The sequence below is a fragment of the Cucurbita maxima genome, unplaced genomic scaffold, assembly GCF_002738345.1.
Source record: "Cucurbita maxima cultivar Rimu unplaced genomic scaffold, Cmax_1.0 Cma_Scf00015, whole genome shotgun sequence".
In the NCBI taxonomy this organism is placed as follows: Eukaryota; Viridiplantae; Streptophyta; class Magnoliopsida; order Cucurbitales; family Cucurbitaceae; genus Cucurbita; species Cucurbita maxima.
The window spans coordinates 4,382,794-4,405,902 of NW_019272031.1; the positions used below are offsets into that span (position 1 = coordinate 4,382,794).

The window sequence follows — 23,109 nt, forward strand, 5'->3', positions numbered from 1 at the left end:
GCAACCAAATTCTACCAATTTTATTTTCTACATTTTCAATATTTTCCATTAAAATATTTAAATTAATTTCAGACTCAATAAATTATGAAAAATATGGAAACACAATAATTAATCCTATTTATTTTTAGTTAACAAATAATTTACATTTAAAAATAAAAAATAAAAACAGAAGAAGAAAAGGGCATAGAGAATAGCGAGACGGCAAGAAAGGTGAGAAGAATATTCCTATTTATTACTATTAAATATAAATATTATTAATAAATAAATAAATAAATAAATAAATAAATAACATAATCATTTGATATTCTTGTTTGGTTGGCTGTCTTTCTCGTCCTAAGATGTGCCAAATGACAACCACATCCAACAAAACCTCATATTATTGGTTTCCCCAACCCTGTTTCCAAACAACCCTTTTCTACTCACCTTCTTTTATTTATATATTTATATATTTATATATTTATATATTATAAATATATATTATTAGATTAGCCTAACCCATAAGATTTTCCAATAATACTAACGTTTAATTACTTTACTCAATATTCTATTTTGTCTTTTTTCTTCATATTCATTTCATGAGTTTTTTTTTTTTTAATTATTATATATATTTATATATATATTTAATGACCGCTCAAGTCTCCCCAACAAATATTGTGTCTTTGAGTTTTCTTTTCGGATTTCTCCTCAAAGTTTTAAAAAACGTGTATGAATGCTTCATTCCCCTCTCTAACTGATGTGAGGTCTCACAATTTACTCCCTTTTGAGGCTAGTGTCTTTGATGACACTCGTTTCTCTCTTCAATCAATATGGGATCTCACAATCCACTCCTAGTTCGAAGTTAACAGCCTCATTGACACTTATTTCTCTCTCTAATCGATGTGAGATCTCACAATCTACCCCTTTTGAGGCCAAGCGTCCTAGCTTCTTAAAGTAAAGACTATCTCCCATGGACTAAAACGAGTACTCCAAAGAAAATATGCTTAAGTTTAGAGTTCTTACGGTTAAGTTACTGAAAAAGAAGGTGCACTTTGTTATATAGATATTAACTTCCAATTTTTTTTTAAGCATTTCTAAGTCATTCTATATTTAGTATCACTCTTATTATTCCTCTCAGTTCATTTATGTCTCTCTCTTCTACAAATAGATGAACTTTCTTACTCCACATATTTTTAAACTCAAAAGAAACAAAAACCCCTTAGTCAAACACAGGTTAGACCCGGACAAGCTCAAATCCATTCATATTTCATTCTTGAACTCAGTTGGGTAAGCTCTACTAGTGTAACAGTCAAACAGATGAACTCTCTTATTCCACATATCTTTAAACTCAAAAGAAACAAAACCCGGTTATATTTCATAGTATTCTTAGTCAAACATTGATTAGACCCAACAAGCTCAAATCCGTTCATATTTCACTAAGTTGGGTAAGCGAATTTGAACTAGAAATCGAAACTTTTTGAAACAAATGAATAGATGGAATGAAAGAAGTTCACCAAACGGCACAAAAAAGAAGCAAAAGGGGGCATAGAAGGCAACAAAAACAAGAAAAAGAGTGAAGGAAAGCGACGAGGAGGAGCCGTTGGGTGGAAACAACACTATATAGAAAGCTGACTGAGACCAAGTCCACCTCCTCTCATTTTCAAATTCTCATTGGAAGAAGATTCCATCTGTTTCCGTTGGAAAGCCATTGCTTTTTCTTTCAAAAGTTTTCATCATTATTCTTCACGCATTTAAAAATCAAACCCCATTATTCTATTCAACCATTCATTTTCCTTCATCTTCTTCACCGACTTCAACACCATTCTTACGCGCTTATATTCATCGGACCCGAGTTCTTTCCCCATTTTCTTCTTTGATTTCATTTTTAAGAGCATTTTGAGTGTTGGGTCTCTTTCGATTTCGCAAAATTTTGAGAGATTTCTGTTTAGAATCGCGTTAACTGTTCATCTGGGTTTCTTTTCCCCTAAAAGAACGAAGAAGAACAGTTAACGATCGAGGGTTTTCGATTAATCCAATCGATTTCAAGTTCTTCTTTAAGGAAGATTGTTGTTCTTTCTTTTCCGGGAGTTGAAGGTGGGGTATCTCTGTAAATCCCTACCTTCAAACTAGAAATGAAGAGACCCAAATCGGAGAAAGTCGATATGATCGTCTCGTTAACGAGACAGAGATCGATTCAAATACTTCTGTTCATCGGATTTCTGTATCTCCTTCTTGTTTCTTTAGAGATTCCTCTTGTTTTCCGAGTTGGGTCCGGCGTAGTTTCTCCAGATTCTTTATCTCGGCCTCCTCCGCTTGAGAGCGAGGAAGATTTGGAAGAACGAGAAGCCCCATCTCGCCCTTTGGAGAATATATCTAGAAATTCATTACAGCCGACTCCAAGTCGACTAACTCAGTTCAATAAAATCATTTCTGGTTTGGCTTTGGAAACGGAGGCGTTCGAATCAGGGCTTGAAGATGCGATTTCTGAGTTCTACAGGTCTGCAAAGATTGCTTCCGAGGTGGGGAAGAAATTCTGGGATGAACTTGAATCTGGAAAGATTCATCATATAGCGAAGAAGAAGGCTGAAAAAGAATCAAACTCCTCTTGCCCACATTCAATTTCTTTATCTGGGGCTGAGTTTTTAGCTCATGGTGGTGTTATGTTGCTGCCCTGTGGGCTCACGTTGGGTTCGCACATAACGCTTGTGGGTAAGCCGAGAGTTGCTCATCCAGAATATGATCCTCAGATAACTATGGTGAGAAATGGTGAAGAATCTGTGATGGTTTCACAGTTTATATTGGAGTTGCAGGGCTTGAACACTGTGGAGGGTGAAGATCCTCCAAGGATTTTGCATTTCAATCCAAGATTGAAAGGGGATTGGAGTGGGAGGCCTGTGATTGAACTGAATACTTGTTACAGGATGCAATGGGGCTCGGCGGTTCGATGCGAAGGCTGGAAGTCGAAGGCCAATGAAGAGACAGGTATTGTGAATATTGATATCTTTTGTAGGTTTGTAGCTTGCTAGAGCATTGGATTTTGCTGAATTCATATGAACAAAACATTGATTTTGCTAGAGTTTGGTCTTTTGATGATGTTTTTGTGATCATTAGGCTCCTGTTATTGTGTTCTGTTTCATTTAGTCTGTTTATCATTACAATGTATTGTTGAATTCTGCTTGGTTGTTGAGAGCATTATGGATATCGTTCTTAGAGAATGCTGAGTCGTGATATATGTAACGACCCAAGCTATTGTCAGCTTTGGGCATCCCTTTTAAAACGCGTTTGCTAGGGGGAAGGTTTACATACTGTTATAAAGAATGCTTCTTTCTCCTTCCCAACCGATGTGGGATCTCACAATCCACCTCCCTTCAGGGTTCAACGTCCTTGCTGGCACTCGTTCTCTAATCGATGTGGGACCCTCCTAGTCCACTCCCTTCGGAGCCCAGTGTTTGTGTTGGTACACCGTCTCATGTCCAATTGTGAGACCCTATATCGGTTGGGGAGGAGAGAGAACGAAGCATTCTTTATAAGGGTGTGAAAACCTTCCCCTAGTAGACGCGTTTTAAATACCTTGAGGTAAAACTCGAAAGGGATAGCTCAAGGAGGACAAATATCTGTTAGTTGTAGGCTTGAGCTGTTACCAATTTGCGTAATTCTTAAGATTTCTACAGTTGATGGCCAGGTGAAATGTGAAAAGTGGATGAGAGACGACGAGGGGCACTCAGAGCAGTCGAAGGCAACGTGGTGGTTGAACCGACTCATTGGTCGAACAAAAAGAATGGATATAGACTGGCCTTTTCCTTTTGCTGAAGACAAGCTCTTTGTTCTAACGCTTAGTGCAGGATTTGAAGGGTACCATGTCACTGTTGATGGGAAACATGTTATTTCGTTCCCTTATCGAACTGTGAGTAAAGAAATGATCGATACCGATACATTTACCGAACGTTTTTTCTTCCTTCTCTAATGGTTTTTTTACAGGGATTTGCCCTTGAAGACGCCACTGGACTATCCGCCATTGGAGACATTGATGTTCAGTCTGTGTTGGCTGCTTCTTTGCCAAGATCACATCCTAGTTTCGCGCCTCAGCAGCACCTCGAGAAGTCGAGAAGGTGGCAAGCACCGCTTCTTCCTGATGGCGAAGTAGATCTTTTCATTGGCATTCTCTCTGCTGGCAACCATTTCGCCGAGCGGATGGCTGTAAGGAAGTCTTGGATGCAGCATAAACTTATTAAGTCGTCAAGGATTGTAGCTCGATTCTTCGTAGCACTTGTAAGTAACAACAAGAACAGTTCTTTCTCGTTCGAGTTCACATTAATCTGCATCGTTACATTGATTATAACCATTCCGAGTTCATATCTATGCAGCATGCACGAAAAGAAGTAAACATCGAGTTGAAGAAAGAAGCCGAGTTTTTTGGTGATATAGTCATAGTTCCTTACATGGATAACTATGACCTTGTGGTTTTGAAAACTGTGGCCATCTGTGAATATGGGGTGAGTTCTTTTTAGCTGAAATATTGATACGAATAAAAGTCGTCTCGTGATTAATCCTGTGAATTCGATATTGTTTACGTAGGTTCGTGCTGTGTCTGCAAAATATATTATGAAATGTGACGACGATACGTTTGTAAAAGTAGATTCGGTTATGAATGAAGTTAGGAGTGTAGCTCGAGCTGGTAGCGTTTACATTGGCAACATAAATTACTACCACAAGCCCCTGCGCTACGGGAAATGGGCTGTCACGTACGAGGTAAGTTTCGTGTATATCTTGACCTTGTATATCTAGTGTAACAACTCAATCCCACTGCTTGTAGATATTGTCATCTTTGGGCTTTCCTTTCCGGGCTCTCCCTCAAGGTTTTAAAACGTGTATGCTAGGGAAAGGTTTCCACACCCTTATAAAGAATGTTTCGTAACACTCTCCAACTTATGTGGGATCTCATAATCCACTCCTCTTTGGAGCCCAGCGTCCTCGCTGGCACACCACTTGGTTTTTGGTGCTGATACCATTTGTAACAGGTTAAACCCAACACTAACAGATATTGTCCTCTTTGGGTTTTCCGGGGCTTTCCCTCAAGGTTTTAAAACGTGTATGCTAGGGAGAGGTTTCCACACTCTTATAAAGAATGTTTCGTTTCACTCTCCAACCGATGTGTGATCTCACAATCCCACCCCCTTTGGGACCCAGTGTCCTCGCTGGCACACCGCTCGGTATCTGGCTCTGAGGCTCTAATACCATTTGTAACGTGTCAAACCTACCGCTAACAAATAATTGTTCTTTTTGGGCTTTCCCCTCAAGGTTTTTAAAACGCGTATGCTAGGGAGAGGTTTTCACACCCTTATAAAAAATGTTTTGTTCCACTCTCCAACCGATGTGGGATCTCACAATCCACACCCCCTTTGGGGCTCAACATCCTCGCTGACACACCACTCGGTATCTGGCTCTGATACCATTTGTAACGGGTCAAAAACCCTAGCAAATATTGTCCTCTTTGGGCTTTCCCGGGCTTCCCCTCAAGGTTTTTAAAATGCATATGCTAGGGAGAGGTTTCCACACCCTTGTAAAAAAATATTTCGTTTCTCTCTCCAACCGATCTAGGATCTCACATCTAGATGCTTGCAAAGACACGTTTTTATCTGTCGAGACAAATCAATCAACATAGACTCGTTATCTTATGTTTCAGGAATGGCCAGAAGAAGATTATCCACCTTACGCAAATGGACCGGGGTACATCGTGTCTTCTGACATTGCTCGTTTTGTGATATCAAACTTTGAGAGACGTAAATTAAGGGTATGTTTGATTTTTACGAGCAGCTCGAGCTCGAGTTTTTTGCATAAAACATGTATTCAAAAGATGTGTTGTTTTTTTGACAGTTATTTAAGATGGAAGATGTGAGTATGGGGATGTGGGTGGAGCAATTCAACAGCTCAAAAGCAGTGAAATATGTGCACAGTTTCAAGTTTTGCCAGTTTGGATGCATAGAAGAGTATCACACAGCTCATTACCAGTCTCCCAGACAAATGATTTGCCTCTGGAACAAATTACAGAGACGAGTGAAACCCGAGTGTTGCAACATGAGATGATGATGAACACGAAACCGACCGAACCGCACCGAACCGAACGGAACTGATGTTCGGCCCTCGTTGTTACCTGCAGTCAACACCATTTTTTTGACTGCTGCTTGCACCCGAGCGTGAATCCTGCCCTTGTATTTTGTCTCGAGCCTCGGTTTTAGGTAATTTTTTTAGTTCATGTAGAGAAGAAAATATTCCAAATATCAAATTCATTATTTCTGAGCTCTCTTTATCTTAGGACTAAATTAATAAAAATGCCTAAATTAATAAAAATACCGTTTTAATAAAAGTATCTATTGATTTTATTTCAAAAATACCCTTAAACTTAAAAAATTAATTTTAAAATTAAAATAGGTTTATTTTAAAAATATTGTTGAATGCAGCTTACAAAAACAATAAAATAAAATAATAAATAAATAAGAGGGAAAGGACAATTTCTCGCAACATGGACAATACTTTTTATGTGTTTCTATCTGTCGTTATCTACTTTTAATATTTAATATTTTAAGGGCTAAAAAAATAATTTAAAAAAAGTTTGTTTTTGTTTTTTAATCTTTTCTTAAAAAATGTAAAACACATGACATTGTAACAATGTATGAGATCCTACGCGAATTAAAATAGACATTCTTTATAAAAGTGTGTAAATTTCTCACTTGTAGACGTGTTTTAAAATCATAGGGGGTATGTAACAGGTCATAGAAGACAATATCTAATATTGGTGAGCTTGGACTGTTACAAAAGATATCAGAGCCAAACCACAGGCAGTGCAAGAGTAAGGATGTGGACTTAGACTATTGCAAAAGGTGTCAGAGCCAAATAGTGAGGATGTGGGCTTATACTATTACAAAAGGTATCAGAGCCAAATAGCAGGTGGTTGTGTGCGAGTGAGGACGTTGAGCTCAATGTGGATTTTATGAGATCTCACATCGATTAAAGAGGGGAACAAATCATTCCTTATAACCTAATAAGGGTGTGAAAACCTCTCCCAAGTTGACACGTTTTAAAATCGTAAGATTGATGGTGATATGTAACGAAACATACTAGACAATATCTGATGTGACAATTTTTAGAGGTGTCAGTCCAAAAACCCGACCAACCCAACCCTTATGAACTAGGTTATGTTACATAGAATATAGGGTTGGGTTAAGTTATTTTCTTGGAAATCGAATCGAACGAGTTCAAAGAGAAAAACTGAGTCAACCCAAATCGAACCTGATGAAAAAAAATAATAATAAATAGTGTGTAAATAATATATATATATATATATATATATATATATATATATATATATATATATATATATATATATGTACACACACATTCGATAATAAAAGACTTCAACGAGTCAACGAAAAGCAGTGCCACTAATCGGAGGATGACACGTGTCACAATTAGGTAATGACGTCGCTAATTTGTCTATAAAATTGTGGCGCTTAATGTTTTCCTTCACACTGTCCAAAATTTCCAACTCGTCGTCTTCTTCTTCTTCTTCTTCCTTCTCGTTCCACTGCTTACATACCGTAACTCCATGGATTTCACTTCTACAAGGTCGAAGAAGAATGGAACCTCGAATTCCAACGACTCTGACGGCCGCGACAGCAGAGCGATAGTCAGAAGGAGGCCGCCGACGATAGAGCTTTTGGCATCTACAAGCTCTACACTCGCGACGATCATGTTCACGTGGACGATCATCCGCCAGTACTGCCCTCACGACCTCCGCCAATATCTCCATAGATATTTAAACAAGTTCATCGATTACATCTATCCTAATCCGTACGTTCGAATCGCAATCTACGAATTCGTTGGCGAACGCCTCAATCGAAGCAAAGCCTTCGCAGCGGTTGAATCTTATCTGAGCACTAAACTTTCGGATGATGCGAAAAGACTCAAAGCCGAGGTCGGGGATAACAAGAACAATTTCTCACTGAATATAGACGAGTACGAAAGAATTACCGATGAATATGAAAACGCCGAATTCTGGTGGACTTTGAGCAAAATCTCTGGATCGGCAAAGAAATCTACCTCTCTGTATCCAGAGCCCGATCGGAGATACTACCAACTTAAATTTCACAAGAAGCATCGAAACCTTGTAACTGAATCGTATTTGAAGCATGTACTGAAGGAAGGGAGAGAAATCAAAGTGAATCGAAGGCAGAGGAAGCTGTACACTAATGGAACTGGAAATCGATTGACGATTCACCGGCAATCGACGATGTGGAGCGAAGTGTACTTCGAGCATCCTGCTAACTTTGATACAATCGCCATGGATCCAGAGAAGAAGCACGAGATTGTGGAAGATTTACTCACATTTAGGGAAAGCAAAGATTATTACGCTCGAATCGGCAAAGCTTGGAAACGAGGCTACCTTCTGTACGGCCCGCCAGGGACGGGGAAATCGACGATGATAGCCGCCATGGCAAATTTGCTCAACTATGACGTTTACGATTTGGAATTAACTGCGGTGAAGGACAATACAGAGCTTCGGAAGCTTCTAATTGAAACGACGAGTAAATCGATAATCGTTATCGAAGACATCGATTGTTCACTGGAACTCACAGGGCAGAGGAAAATCAAGAAGGAAGAAAGCTCGAAAGATGAGGAGAAAGTGAAAGAGAAAGAGAAGTTAATTAAGGAACATTTGAAGAAAGAAGAAGAAGAGGTGAAAAGCAGAGTGACTCTGTCTGGATTGCTGAATTTCATCGACGGAATTTGGTCGGCGTGCGGCGGAGAGAGGCTGATCGTTTTCACCACAAATCACGTGGAGAAGCTCGATCCAGCGTTGATTCGAAGTGGACGAATGGACAAACACATTGAGCTCTCTTACTGCACCTTTGAAGCCTTCAAAGTACTGTCTAAGAACTACTTGAATATCGAAACACATGAGCTTTTTGAGGAGATTCAAGAGCTTATCAAAGAAGCAAAAATCACGCCGGCGGATGTTGCAGAGAATCTCATGCCGAAGTCCCGGCAAGAAGCCGCTGAGAATTCGCTTCGTAGGTTGATTCGTAGCCTGGAAGAGCTGAAGCGCGCGGCGGAGATTGAGTCAACGAAGGAAGAGAAACGGGCAGAAAAATCAAAAGAGTCCAAAATCAATAGCTGTTCTTGAAGGTGTGGACTGATTGGTCTGGACTTTGGCTTGCGGAGCAAGGCAAGAAAATGGTGATGAGCAATGAAGAAGGAAAATGGTTAGAGTTTTCTTCTTCTATCTATCTATATGTTGATTTGGTTAAGTTTGGGATTTAGTGTCTTATGATATAAATATATTAAGAAATATAATTTCGAGATGAATTTAGGCACTTGGTTGTGAGATTATATACATGATTGTGCATTGCTCAATATCGACATGTTAGTATGCATCAATTTAAGATTTTCAATTTAGAAGGCTTCGTAACATGAATTGATTGACCTGAAATTGACGAGGAGAAAACTTCAAACATAGTAAAAAAAATAACAAAACCATTGATCAAACCAACCAATCGACTAGCTCAATTAGATTTGAATCAGTATCTTGTATTTACCTATCATAGTGTCTAATAAAGTTTCATCCAACTTTATTCAACCACCTTGTACTAGCTTGTCAAACTACACTATTTCATAATAGTTCTTGAAAAAAGTAGTTTCATTTTCCTCCGAAAACTTCATCAATTGTTATCTTTGGGCTTCCAATAGCTTTCCACCTTCTCACTCAAGCCACCGCAGCTAGCAGATATTATCATCTTTGAACTTCTAAAAGGTTTCCACATTCTTGCCCAGACTTCCCCTCAAAGTTTTAAAATGCATTCACCATGGAGAGGTTTCCACACTCTTATAAACAAACAATGTTTTTTTCCACTTCTCACCGATGTGTGATCTCACAACTATGCTTCACACCGTACATTCTTACGCGTAGATCCCAACTTATATTAGGGAGAACAAAGAAGTGTCCGAGATATGGTAATATTTAAAATTTTAAACCTCTATTGACTAAAGACAAGGTCTAAACCATAACAATGCACGAAGTACTTCTTATTGGAGCAAATCTTGAGGGTGATTCTATTATGATGTGGATGCCTTATACATAATACATTCTGTAGGTTCCACAACAACAATTAAGAGCTTCACCAAAAAAAAAACCTGTTCCAAAATCCCAACCAGAACACTATCTCACACAACAACTAAATTATGATAAACTCAAAACAGTGGTAGAAACCAAAGAAAGAAGAAAAATAGCAGATTTCTTTCCATTAGTACATACCAGTGCCCTTCCATATCAACCATGTAATCAGCTACAAGTGAAAAGCAGCAGCAGTAGGAGCACCAGGCTGCTCCATGAGTTCGTTGACCGACTAGCATGAGACGGAGGTGACGGCGTTGGACTCAAGCTTCCAACTGTTGTTGTTACGTTTTCCAACGAGCAAGTGTATTTACAACGACTTGGCGGGACGAACCTGTAGACACCGCTGCTAGTTAGAACGTAAATGTCCTTGTCATTGTCCTCACCAAATGAAAAGACATAGCCCAAAGCTGGAAGAGGGCTTCCTGGAGTGGAACTACAAGGTATGGGAGAATCAGGAGCACAACTGAAAGGAATATCATTTGTGGTAAAGTTCCCACTGTTCTTTGGGGTTTCGGTTCCTGCCCAAATAGCAGAAGCATACAAATCTGCATACAAGTACCTGCTCAATAAGAACACATTGAGCCTATGAATACTTGCATTGTCCTGAACAATGTCATTTCAGAGACTATGAATGCATACAAACATACGTACCTTCCGTACAAACACGGATCAGTGTTAGACCGATAGAAATAACCCCCCGTTATCGATGCTGAACCTGTGTTCTTGTTTATGGTAGAATGGTTGTAGCCCATCACAGGAAAGATTGGATTTATGGAATCTATAGGTGTGGATTCTTTAGGGGATGAATTTGGAACAAACAAAAGAGGACCCTCATAAACACTCCAGCCATAGTTTCCACCCTTTGAGATGATGTTCACCTCTTCGAATCGATCCTGTAAGTACAGGTATAGCAATTATTTGAAGTGTTGTTCAAAATGAGTAGCATTATAAACATTCTAATGTAAGTGGGATATCAAACCTGCCCAACATCTCCACACATGAAGTAGGAAGGTCTTTCTGAATCGAAACTGCAGCGCCAGGGATTTCTCAATCCGTAAGCCCATATCTCTGGCAGTGCACTTTGATCTTCAACAAATGGGTTGTCTTTAGGAATAGAATAGTTTCCCCATAGATCAAGTTTATTAATGTCTTCTGAACCTGTACATACAAAAATGAGAACAGTATGAGGGGACTCACGTGTTTGAATTTATCGGAGAACAGTCAATGGTATGATATTGTCCACTTTGAGCATAAGCTCTTATGGCTTTGCTTTTGGTTTCCTCGTACCAATAGAGATGTATTCCTTACTTGTAAACCCAGAATCGTCCCCTTAATTAGCCAATGTGGGTCTCCCTCCCAATAACCCTCAACAATCCTCCCCTCGAATAAAATACACCATAGAACCTCCCCGGAGGCCTATGTACCCCTCAAACAGCCTCCCTTTAATTGAGGCTCGACTCCTTTCTTTGAAGCCCTCGAACAAAGTACGCCCTTTGTTCGACACTTACTTCGAGGCTAGCAATTTCTTTGTTCGATACTTGAGGATTCTATTGACATGGCTAAGTTAAAGGGCATGACTCTGATACCATGTTAGGAATTACGGCCCTCCACAATGGTATGATATTGTCCACTTTGAGCATAAGCTCTCATGGCTTTGCTTTTGGTTTCTCCAAAAGCCCTCATACTAATGGAGATGTATTCCTTACTTATAAACTCACTCATGACCATCCCCTTAATTAGCCGATGTGAGACTCCCTCCCAACAACCCTCAACAATCCTCCCCTCAAATAAAGTACACTATAGAGTCCCCTTAGGCCTATGTAGCCCTCGAACAGTCTCCCCTTAATCGAGGCTCGACTTCTTTCTTTGGAGCCTTCAAACAAAGTACACCCTTTGTTCGACACTTGAGTCACTTTTGACTACAAGGCTAGCAATTCCTTTGTTCGACACTGCATGGCTAAGTTAAAGGGCATGACTCTGATACCATGTTATGAATCACGGACCTCCACAATGGTATGTTATGACTTACTTGGAATGTTATTGATATCAAGCCTCATAATCTTTCCAAGCAACGACTTCTTGTTCTGGGAAAAGTTGTAAGGATCACCACCTTGACCGCCGCCATCGCCCATCATGAAGTAAAGGTAACCATCTTCCCCAAAGAGTATCTGTCCTGCATGACGAGAGGTAAAAGGAAGACCAATTGTGATTATTCTTCTCACTTCTGTTGGTTTTGCAGTTGTTGCCTGAAAACAAGAATTGATATTCCATTTGATCCCACAAGCTTAAACCCAGAAAGCATTCAAAAATAAGCTAAGTGTTTAGAGATTTATACCAATGAAGGCTGGGATGCACTGCCGTTTACAGTGTACTCTGCAACAACACTTTGATGCTGACATGGTTGGGATCCGCTATCAGATGGTAGTTTAGAAGGATCACAATTAACGTCAGAATTACAAGAACATCTTCCAGAACACCCTGGCCACTTAACTTTGTCACAATTGAAAGAAGCAAAAAACCTTCCATTTTGTGCAAAATTTGGATGAAATGCAAGCCCCATCATGCCAAATTGAGTATCTAAGTTAACTACATCGGTTAAATCTACGAACGGTTTTGATTCGTCAAGCTCCAACATTCCTCCTGACCCCATCTCGGGAATAGTGGCTAACCAAACCTTGCCTGCTTGGTTAGAGAAGAATGCACGATTAGATCCATCAGGATGAGCCACCATGTTCAGGTAAGATCCATTTCCAATTTTCTCAAGACATAGGCCATCTGGAGGGCTAGGAAGTTTGGTATTGTTAAGGGAAACAGGTTCACCAACAAAGCAGACTGATTCTTCAGTGGATGATCCTCCAAATGCATTGCAAAAGTCGGTTTTCGACAGCCAGAGATCCGAGAGCTTGCTAGTACTCGAGTTAGTCGGTACTCCCGCTCGACCCTGTAAAGAAGGGGCAAAGGGGGAGTTGACAATGGTGATATTTTGGCATGTATCCCATACTGTAGAGCAGAAGTCAGTGGCTGCTTGGTTGGATTGTGGTGAATTTTCTGAAGTTGAGTTGCAAAGAAGAGGAACTGATCTAGGCGTGGAATTGACTATATATAGATCTCCCGAAAATGGATCACACCTCTGTAGATATGATAAGAAGGAAGACAAATTTGTATTAAGGTTAGAGATACAGATACCACAAGTAATAAGTATCCAAGATGATCATGAAACAAGTCCAATCAGTCTACCATATAAACTAATGTCCATATCAGGTTATTACGCTAAGGTGAATCCTTACCGTAAACAAATGTAGAAATACTAGAATGTGAGATCCTACGTCAGTTGGAGAGGGGAACGAAACATTACTTATAAGGCTGTGGAAACCTCTCTCTAACAGACGCATTTTAAAACAGTGAGGCTAACGGTGATATGTAATGATCCAAAGCGGACAATATCTACTAGTGGTGGACTTGAACTATTACAAATGGTATCAGATTCGGTTCTAGGAGATTTGTCAGTGAGGACGCTGGGTCCCCAATAGGGGTGGATTGTGAGATCCCACATCGATTGAAGAGGAGAACGAAGCATTCCATATAAGAGTGCGGAAACATCTCCCTAGTAGACGCGTTTTAAAACCGTGAGGCTGATGATGATACATAACGAGCCAAAGCGGACAATATCTACACCTAGAGAGTTTATAAATAAATACTGATCTTTGTTCTCATCCTCTATATTGAGATATATCATAAGACCAATAATTTGATTCGAGATCTCGCTCTCAACCTCTTGGCCTAAAAAAAGTATTCTTTGTCGATAAAGTTTCATTCAATCCATAAACACGTGTAATCCCATCTCCAACTGAGACCACAACGGTGGGCTTGAGCTGTTACAAACGGTATCAGAGCCGATCACCAGGCAGTGTGCCAGCGAGGACGCTGGTTTCTCATGGAGGGTGGATTGTGAGATCTCACATCAGGTGGATAAAGGAATAAAGCATTCTTTATGAGGGTGTGCAAACCTCTCAGACGCGTTTGAAAACCGTGAGGTTGACAGCAATACGTAACGAGCCAAAACGGACAATATCTGCTAGCAGTGGGCTTGGGCTGTTACAAATGGTATCAGAGCCAGTCACCGGGCGGTGTGTGCAGTTGAAGAACAGGTGAAAAGAGAGATAGCAGAAACCAACTTCTCTTTAGAAATCATTTAGCTATTATCATATCATGACATAGTTCCTATAGAACCTCCACAAAAGCCTCAAGCAAACAGGCTACTAACTAAGCATTAATATATGTTGTTTTAGGGATCAACCAGGCTTACCGCACAGACAATGGATTTAACAAGGGAAGAACAGGCAGGATCAGAAATGTTCATCCCTTGGAATTGTCTCTGTATATCTCCATCTTGTGTAGAGTTGCAGCAAACACTCCCCTTATAAGGACAAAACTCCAATGTAGAGTTCAAAGTAGAGGGCGCCGCTACAGAGAAAAAGGGTTTTCAGTAGAATTAGTAAACACTAAACCAAGTAAAAGAGAAGAACAAGAACCTACTTGAATCAGAGCACAAGGGAAGTGAAACTGTAGGATGAACAAGCAGCAGAAGCCCACAGAGGAAGAGGATGAACCCAATGAAACGCCCCATAGCCCCAAATAGATGAAGAACAGAGAGAGCTAGAGAGAGAGAGGGAAAGAGATGTTCTTCAGTCCATCCCTTGGGATAAGCTCAGGAAAACCAGGACATACGGTAGAAAGATTGTAAATAGTCTAAAAGGGCTGTCAGACAGCATTTCAAGCTAAAAGAAAAGACAACATGGTGGCCATGACTGACTTCAAAATCTCATACCCTTAGACTTTGTTTAATCCCATCTTCAAAACGCACTGTCTGTGTCAAGAAATGATACATTACAAACCCCTTTGGATCCCCTTCAAGATCTCGACATGTTTCCTTCGAATCATATGAATATTATAGGTCAAATATATCAGAGCTTCTTTTAATGGATATTGAAAACCTGTTTCGTTGACTTTACTTGCATTTGCTGTCGAATTGAATACGATTGTTGAGAAACCCACTGGTTCTGCGAAAGTAATTCAAGTCGGATAAGGCTACCGTTGAATTGAAATTCGTCGCCATATCTCCAATCAATGGTTTCCGAACCTAACTCCACCAAAAAGTGAACCGAAAGGACAAAAGTTTCAAATTTTAGAGGAACCCACTTGGATTTATTAACGGGGAAAACAAGAATTGCAATGACGGGTCGGTACAAAGACTAAGGGCGTAGTCAATCTGAGTTGATGACTCGCACTTATTAAGAATTCTTCATTAAAGACCAACAATTACAATGATCTATCTTCATCACAATGAAATTTTAAAGATTACTTGTGCTTGTCGACCAAGGCTATAGACTCGTTGAATACATCGGTGTAGCACGTGTATGACCCATAACATTTAAGGGTATCACAGCGTGTTATTACCTCAAACTTTCTTGGTCTAAACGGCCATTGTCTCTCTAGGATTGTTTTCTTCATCGGTTTCGCTAATACCAATTCTAGTTTGTGTTTCTCATTCATACAGCACGTTTTAGTAGAATTATTGTGATTGTTATTCATAATTTGTCCACATGCACTTGTTTCAGATTAAACAAAAGAATCCAAAATTTAAAAAATGGGATCACTTCTTATGGACTCGTTGAGAATGATTCTGATCTAGTTCACTACGATCATTGGAGAAACAATACCTAAACTGAAAAGGAAATGGCCGGTATCGCTCAGTTATCAGTTAGTAGAGCAGGGGACTGAAAATCCTCGTATTACCGATTCAAATCTGGTATGAAAATAAGTCTATATTCTATGCCATTTGGAAGGTTTGAGAGGTGACCCAACAATTTTTTATTCGGCACTAACGTTAGTGATCTTTACTTTTTTCTTTTGGTGAAAGTCCAAGTAAGATCGTGATGATGAGCTAATGGTGATTCGTTCATGCTGTAGGCAAGTTGAAAGGGTAAGTTAATTCTAGCCAATTATATTAGGGGTAGGATTATCTGGCCAGGTCACATTAATGAACATGTTGTAATAAACTCACCTCGAACCAAAGTCTATTAGACTGACACCCCTCGATCTAAACACTAACCTATGTGTTAAACATGTTGGATACAAAGAGCGATATAAGACTTGACTCCACTTGGTCTAACCATAGACTCGAGTGTAAAAACGACAAAAAACACCACACCAAGTATGCTCCTTGCACGTTAGTTCAACACCTCGACTGTGGACTTATGTACTTGTGTGGAACGTGTGAGTTTTTCATTTTCCTTTGGGTGATCAAAGAAAAGAATCCAAAAAAAAAATATTGATTTGAAAAGAATTCACTCAAATGTATCAAATCTGAAAAATAAATTCTCTAATTTTTATCTGAACTGAATTGTTTATCTTAACAGATAGATTTAAGAGAGAAATCCAGAGCTGCTTCAATTGCTTCAATGAAATAACGAGGCCAAGTTTCCTTGACAACCGTCAGTAGCAAGCCCCAGAAAGTAAGGGTAAAATTAGCATGGCATCCATTCGAAATAGAATCTGATGAACAATTTCCAATTTTTCCAAAGTATAAGACTGTCTACATGACACAATACAAGGCCTAAGTTAATGCCCCTATCAAGAAATGCAGCAGTACCACTAATGCTGGTATATGCTACCCTCATACGATGCGGCAAAGCAAACCTTGAAGAGACAGAGGCAATGATGATCCCCAAATCTGCCCTCAGTTCGGTTTCTTTAGAGCTCGAAGACAGTTCGACCATCTATAGAGTGAACCGATTCAAGTAAGTTCGTACAAGCCATTTGTTTCTCATCCTTTCTTCCAATATAAACTGGTTCAACGTCTCATCCATCAAGAGCGCCGAGGGCTTTCATGTCCTCCAAGAAAGCCATATATGAGTCATCAATACACTGTTTCTTTGGGGCTGATGAGGAGCTGACCAACTCCGGTTTCCCTAAAATAGAAGCTGTGCGAATGGATGGTGCTGCTGCAGTTGATGGGGAAGGCTTCGGTTTCGCTTTCGGTGCTGCAATCTCTCTTCTTACTCTCACTGATGCCGGAACCTGAATAAGTGACATAGTATAAGTTTGCAATATATTCCTGAGGTTAGAGCAGAATAAGATAAATTGTACAGTGAAGCTTTCTAATTCCCAAGTGCTATGGACCAAAGCTACATGTTGGTTTAGGTAGAACTGCTTAGACAAACACATCTCAACCTATAAATTTCATGTCTAGTAAGAACATCATAATTTTATCCTCACCTCCATACTCAGGTAGCTTGAACATTTGTCAAGGGGTTCCCGCACGAAAATTCCTTTTTCAGGCATGAATTGCCCTTGACCAGCCCCCAATTCACTCCCTTTTTGTGATACATTTCAAAATATGTACCTTCTTCTAAATGCTCTTAGCTAATAATGAAGTTATTAAAGAAATTTTACTTAAGTTGGGTTGAAATCAAAGATTCAAACTACGAAAGCAGACAACCAATTATAAATATAATCAGTTTAGTTTAAGTAGGTGGCTAATTATAAGTTATAGTTATCTTCTTGTAATATATTTCCTTGTCATCTTTAGCAAATAGTATCCATTCCCTGAGAGCTTGCCAGCCATATACAACAGCTGCCAGCTTGGAATATTTTATATTAAACTCGCTAATGAAGGGGAAGTTTGTGGTACTATGCGATGGCAATGGTGTACCCTAGCATTCCTAGTATCAATGACAGCACATTTTTAGAGTCAAATTGCACCAGACAAGCATATTAAGACATCTTACCATTGCTGTAAGTTCTGGAGTATGCTGAGCTAGTGGACGCTTAACAACAGTCGACGCAGCAGATTTAACATACGAGGGCTTTTGAGGGACAGGTGGCATAAGTAGGTTATGGTCATCCTCATGAAAAGTGGGAGGAGGGCCAGGAGGAAGAGGTGGTCTCATCATGGGTGGAGGTCCAAGGGGAGGCCCAAATGGAGGCCTTGCCATTAACGGGACCATCATTCCGGGTGGGAGCGGGAGTCCAGGTTGAGATAATGTTGGCCGCATATCTGGCAGAGGTGGAGGTGGGGGGAATCGAGAAATTCCAGGGGGTAATATATCGGGATGCAAGGTTGGTATCAATGAAGGCCCAGGTACTGGAGGAGGTCTTGGAGGTGGAGGTGGAGGAACCAGTTTAGAAACGTCGTTAGCCACTGAAAAATTATTTGTCTCCTCATCACCTGATACGCCTTCAGAATGATCGTTTGCAGACTTTAGAGGCATCCCAGGTGGGGGAGGAGGTGGCGGGAGAGCAGTCGGCACCTAAATGAAGGAGACCAATAAGAATGTTAGCTTGCAAACAGTTATTATAGATAAGTACTTATAGCTCATGTAACTAAACATATACAACATGCATATAGCTTTTTTCTACGCACAGACAAGTCAAGTAAAGAAACCAGGACCCAGGCTAGTTAACTTATCTCACATGGTGTAGTGAGCCTCAGCCACTTTCAGTTCCATTCCATGTGAAGGAGAAGTTAAACAAAGAGATTACCTGTGCTGGCCCCTTGGAGGTTGAATCGTCCAAAAATGCAGGCCGACTTCTATCCTTTTCACCTTCGCTGGATCCAGGAGGGTGCATCATAGTTGACTGCTGCAAAGATGGAGGCAGCATAAAGGGAGGGCGACCAGCAACTTGTTCCCTTGGTGGAGGTCCAGGAGGTGGTGGAGGCAACGATTGTAAACCCATGTTTGATGTTACAGGCTTAGGTGGCAACGGCGGAGGAGGAGGTAGAGGTAAAGAATCAGGTGGAGCTGAACCATCAGCAGAGCTCATGTTAGCAGATTCTGGCAAAGGAGGGGGTGGGGGAGGTGGAGGTACAGCCAAGGGAACATCCTCTGGCTCTATGTTTGAGGATGATGCAACACCACTTGTAGAAGCATCAGACAGAGGAGCTCTTGGTCCTATGTATTCAGACAAAAATTCAGTGAAACATCAAATCATAAAAACGCCCCCATAAATTTCTGCTTTACTGCAAGATCGAAGTGGAAGTTAACTTACCGATTGATGATTTAAACATTGGAGGCTTCCCAGGTGGTGGAGCTCCAGTAGGATTTAGTGTGGGGTGGTAGTAAACAGAGTCCTGAAATGGCAGAAAAGTATCAAATTTAAATCCAGGAACGCAACGCAAGGAAAGATATAAATGGCCAGATAATCAATTAGAGTTTGCTCACTTCAGGATTTGGATGTTTCGCTCTCTCTTCTTCCTCTTCAGCTGTTCGTCTTCTTGGAGGTCCCAAATGACTGACCAGAGACAAAAAAAACAGTGCTTGAATATAAACCATAGTATTTTTCGGATTTAACAGCATGAAAAGCAAAAGCACTTTAAGTGTAAGATAGCCTTTCATACCTGAACATAACTGGGACCTCACCCTTTTCCTTCATCTTCTCTTCATATTCCTGTCCAAGAGAGTAGCAAGATGATTGTTGGGATCAAGGCTTGCTGTCAATGTGCAAACTAAAGGAAAACCACGAAGTTGAATATATTGGATGCTTAGCTTGAATAGTGGTTGTAACATAGCCATAGAACGCTAGTACAAGACCATTGGTGGAACAGAAAAAAAACTTACGTAAAGTTAACATGAATGTGTGTGTTTCAGTAAATAATCATAACATTACAGGGGATCAGTTCTCACTCTCCATAACAATTATGTCTAAAATCTTAGTAACAAATGTGAGATCCCACATCGATTAGAGAGAGGAACAAGTGTCAGCAAGGATGTTGGGCCCCGAAGGGGGTGGGTTGTGAGATCTCATGTCGATAGGAGAGGGGACCGAGTGTCAGCGAGGACGCTGGGCCCTGAAGGGGGTGGATTGTGAGTTTCCCAATTGATTGGAGAGGGAAACGAAGCATTCTTTTTAAGAGTGTGGAAACCTCTCCCTAGCAGACGCGTTTTAAAAACTTTGAGGGGAAGCCCAAAGAGGACAATATATGCTAGCCCAATTGGGGCTGTTACACAAAATAACTTTTATGGATGAAATCTCTCAAGAAGTTATTAGATGCAAAATTACCTTCCTCTTCTTTAATACAAGATTAAGAGTATCTTCCAACTGCCTTTTCTTGTGCTTTCTAGCCTTATCGAGTGCGCCATCGGCCTCTGCATAAAAACCAAAGAGATAAACATCTTGATGTTGATCACGAGGAACCAAGATAAGAAAATAGGCCTCTCAAATCAACAAAGAAAGCTGAAGAAAGTTAATAGAGTTCATAAAGATTGCAACTTACTCATTATTTCCAACTTTTGAATTTGCTCCTTTATTGTATCAGGATCTTTCTTCAAAATTCCCACCTCCCTTACCTTTTTCCTCTCTTTCTTATTCTGGTACGCATACATTAACAGTTGTTATTAGAGGTTATTTATTTGAATCCAATCATGGACAATCACATCACAAAAACACTAATAACCGGAAAAAAAAGGCAACCTGTAAGGGGATTTACATGGTTCATAAACAGATTTAGTTTTTCCTCTTATGCACAAATAACTTCAACCTCCAAAGTTCTAAATTCCATAAATGCACCAAACTTAAATTTAATGTCATGATTCCAAGAATCTTTCCAAAACCTGAGCTTACTATTACTTAACTCTAATACTAAGTTAAATAAGTCCAAAAGGGAACTATGTGAGATCCCACGTCGGAGGACGCTAGACCCCAAAGGGGGTAGATTGCGAGATCCCACATCGGTTGGAGAGGGGATGAAACAATCTTTGTAGAGTGTGGAAACCTCTCCCTAGCATACACGTTTTAAAACTGTGAAGCTAACTGCGATATGTAACAGATCAAAGCGGATAATATCTGCTAGCGATGGGCTTGGCTGTTACAAATGGTATCAGAGCTAGGTACCAAGCGATGTGCCAATGAGGACGTTGAGCCCTGAAGGGGAATGGATTGTGAGATCCCACATTGATTGGAGAGGAGAACAAGTGTCAATGAGGACGCTGAGCCCAGAAGGGGGTGAATTGTGAGATCCCACATCGGTTGGAGAGGGAAACGAAACATTCTTTATAAGAGTGTGGAAACCTCTCCCTAACATATACATAACGGGTCAAAGCGGACAATATCTACTAGTGGAGTGGGGTGAGCTTTGACCGTTAAATACTACTTCTTCAAAATTGATTTCTAGTTGTCAACCATCAATTAGTGACAATATCTAGGCCCTGCAACTCCAAGAACATACCGACAATGTTCCAATGAATGAGAAGGTAATCTCCTTCTTTACATACTCCTTACCACAAGAAAACCCCAATAAACTTCTCAATTTCATTATCAATAATGAAATATCCCTTTTCAAAGGAAATATAAATGAAGTAAGAATATCAGAGATAGAAACTTTGATCCAGTTTCGCTACATTAAAAGTTAACTTTCTGCAACACAAGAAGATTCTCTATTCAGTCCCAATCTTCCAAAATGCAACAGTTTTGGGACAATAACGAAAAGTAAAGCAAAATTAACAGAAGAATCTTGTGATATCTCACTTATCTAAAACCCTCAATCTAAATGCAGGCACAATCCTTCAGAAATGGATTGGCAAATCCCTAAATACATCCAACCGAGCTACTGTATCCAATCAATTTCAATTGCTAGCAAAAAGAGAAGGCGATAAATAGAAATCACAGCACTATGGCAAACAACACAAAAGGATGAACGAAAACAAGGCTTGAATGAAGAAGGCAGCAATGAGATGAATTGGTGGTACTAAGGAGTTGACTAAGGAGCGAAAATCCAAAAATTAATGGTCTGAGAAACAATTACCCGTTTCAATTCCTTCTTGCGAAGCTCCTTCCGATAAGCATCAGTAGGGTTCATCACCTTACCTCCTTTGGTCGTCTTCATCTTCCCCTTCCTCTTTCTCTCGCAAACTTTATCCCTTCAATTCTTCTTCTTCTTCTTCTTAAAATTGTTGCAGCGACCGTTCTTCTTCTTCGGAGACGAAAAATCTCGAGGCGGAAACCAGAAATTTGGGCGGCAGAGAGAGAGAGAGAGAGAGGGGCTGAGACAGGGCGACAATGGAAGCTCGCTCTCTTTTTCCTCTGAACCCCGAAATGCGTCTTATTCGACATGAACGACGCATCGTCTTCAGATGTAAGTATGCGACATGTCGTTCTAATATGTGTGGATAAAGAATGGAGAAAATCCAATTTTTACCTTAAAAAAGCCTTAATTTTACTAATTATATTAAAATTCAAGAATTTACACGAAATTAAATATTATTTTTTAAAAAACTCTATAATTTAAATAAATATTAAATTCTTGTATTTTTTTTTTAATCTAATATTAAGATTAAAAAATATATAGTATAGTTATCTATAGCCCATTAGCCCATTATATGGTTTCCTTCTGGGCCATTTCTCTTATTGGGCCTCGAGATTTTCTGGGCTCAACAAATATAAAATATTAATTTCATTTTAGGGATTAACTTTTTTTTTATGCTAATTAATTGCAATTCTCTAAAAAAATTTCATAAGACTACTTTGCAATTTGCCCCCTCCCCCTCCCTCTCGAGACACGTTTTGTTCGCTCTTCTTTAATATTGTGAGATCCCACGTGGGTTAAAGAGGGGAACAAAACATTTGTTATAAGGTTGTGGAAACCTCTCCCTGATAGACGTGTTTCAAAATCACGAGGCAGACGATGATACATAACAAGTAAAACGAACAATATCGGCTAGCAATAGACTTGGATTGTTACAAATGGTGTTAAAGCTATATGTCGGGCGGAGTGCCAGCGAGGATGTTGGGTCCCCAATAGGGGTGGATTGTAAGATCTCACATTGGTTGGGAGAGGGTAACGAAGCATTTCTTATAAGGGTGTGGAAACATCTTCCTAACAATCTCTGCTAACAGTAGAGTTTGACCGTTACAAATAATATCAAAGTCAAACATCTGTTGGGCAATAAAGACGCTAGGTTCTC

At 39.9% G+C, this 23,109-nt stretch overlaps 4 protein-coding genes and 1 long non-coding RNA gene across 6 annotated transcripts; 2 read left to right on the top strand and 3 right to left on the bottom strand.

Moving 5' to 3' along the window:
* Positions 1 to 1,622: 1,622 nt before the first annotated feature.
* On the top strand, positions 1,623 to 6,277 carry LOC111490256 (hydroxyproline O-galactosyltransferase GALT6-like). The gene is made up of 7 exons (XM_023138812.1): positions 1,623 to 2,958; positions 3,648 to 3,880; positions 3,955 to 4,245; positions 4,341 to 4,469; positions 4,552 to 4,725; positions 5,660 to 5,767; positions 5,851 to 6,277. Exons 1-7 carry the CDS (start codon positions 2,109 to 2,111, stop codon positions 6,058 to 6,060), a joined length of 1,995 nt encoding a protein of 664 aa, XP_022994580.1. The 5' UTR covers positions 1,623 to 2,108; the 3' UTR covers positions 6,061 to 6,277.
* Positions 3,480 to 7,147, bottom strand: LOC111490336. Its single transcript, XR_002719548.1, has 2 exons — positions 7,032 to 7,147; positions 3,480 to 3,518 (listed from the first exon to the last, which is right to left on the bottom strand). It is a non-coding gene; the product is annotated as an uncharacterized LOC111490336 (long non-coding RNA).
* Positions 7,148 to 7,491: 344 nt separating this feature from the next.
* Positions 7,492 to 16,654, top strand: LOC111490267 (AAA-ATPase At3g28580-like). Of its 2 annotated transcripts, XR_002719525.1 has the most exons (2): positions 7,492 to 9,236; positions 16,567 to 16,654. XR_002719525.1 is itself a non-coding variant. In XM_023138835.1 (1 exon), exon 1 carries the CDS (start codon positions 7,580 to 7,582, stop codon positions 9,155 to 9,157), a length of 1,578 nt encoding a protein of 525 aa, XP_022994603.1. In that variant the 5' UTR covers positions 7,492 to 7,579; the 3' UTR covers positions 9,158 to 9,383. The 2 variants fall into 2 exon arrangements, 1 of the variants encoding a protein (XP_022994603.1); XM_023138835.1 differs by lacking the exon at positions 16,567 to 16,654 and having other exon boundaries at positions 7,492 to 9,383.
* LOC111490255 (HIPL1 protein-like) lies at positions 10,029 to 14,774 on the bottom strand. The gene is made up of 7 exons (XM_023138811.1): positions 14,684 to 14,774; positions 14,454 to 14,611; positions 12,483 to 13,277; positions 12,177 to 12,393; positions 11,127 to 11,305; positions 10,799 to 11,040; positions 10,029 to 10,706 (listed from the first exon to the last, which is right to left on the bottom strand). Exons 1-7 carry the CDS (start codon positions 14,772 to 14,774, stop codon positions 10,313 to 10,315), a joined length of 2,076 nt encoding a protein of 691 aa, XP_022994579.1. The 3' UTR covers positions 10,029 to 10,312.
* Positions 16,610 to 22,232, bottom strand: LOC111490266 (WW domain-binding protein 11-like). The gene is made up of 9 exons (XM_023138834.1): positions 21,951 to 22,232; positions 20,424 to 20,517; positions 20,210 to 20,295; positions 19,548 to 19,597; positions 19,372 to 19,441; positions 19,199 to 19,280; positions 18,692 to 19,101; positions 17,938 to 18,459; positions 16,610 to 17,227 (listed from the first exon to the last, which is right to left on the bottom strand). The coding sequence occupies exons 1-9, from the start codon at positions 22,029 to 22,031 to the stop codon at positions 17,009 to 17,011; spliced, it is 1,614 nt and encodes a 537-aa protein (XP_022994602.1). The 5' UTR covers positions 22,032 to 22,232; the 3' UTR covers positions 16,610 to 17,008.
* Between the last annotated feature and the right edge of the window lie 877 nt (positions 22,233 to 23,109).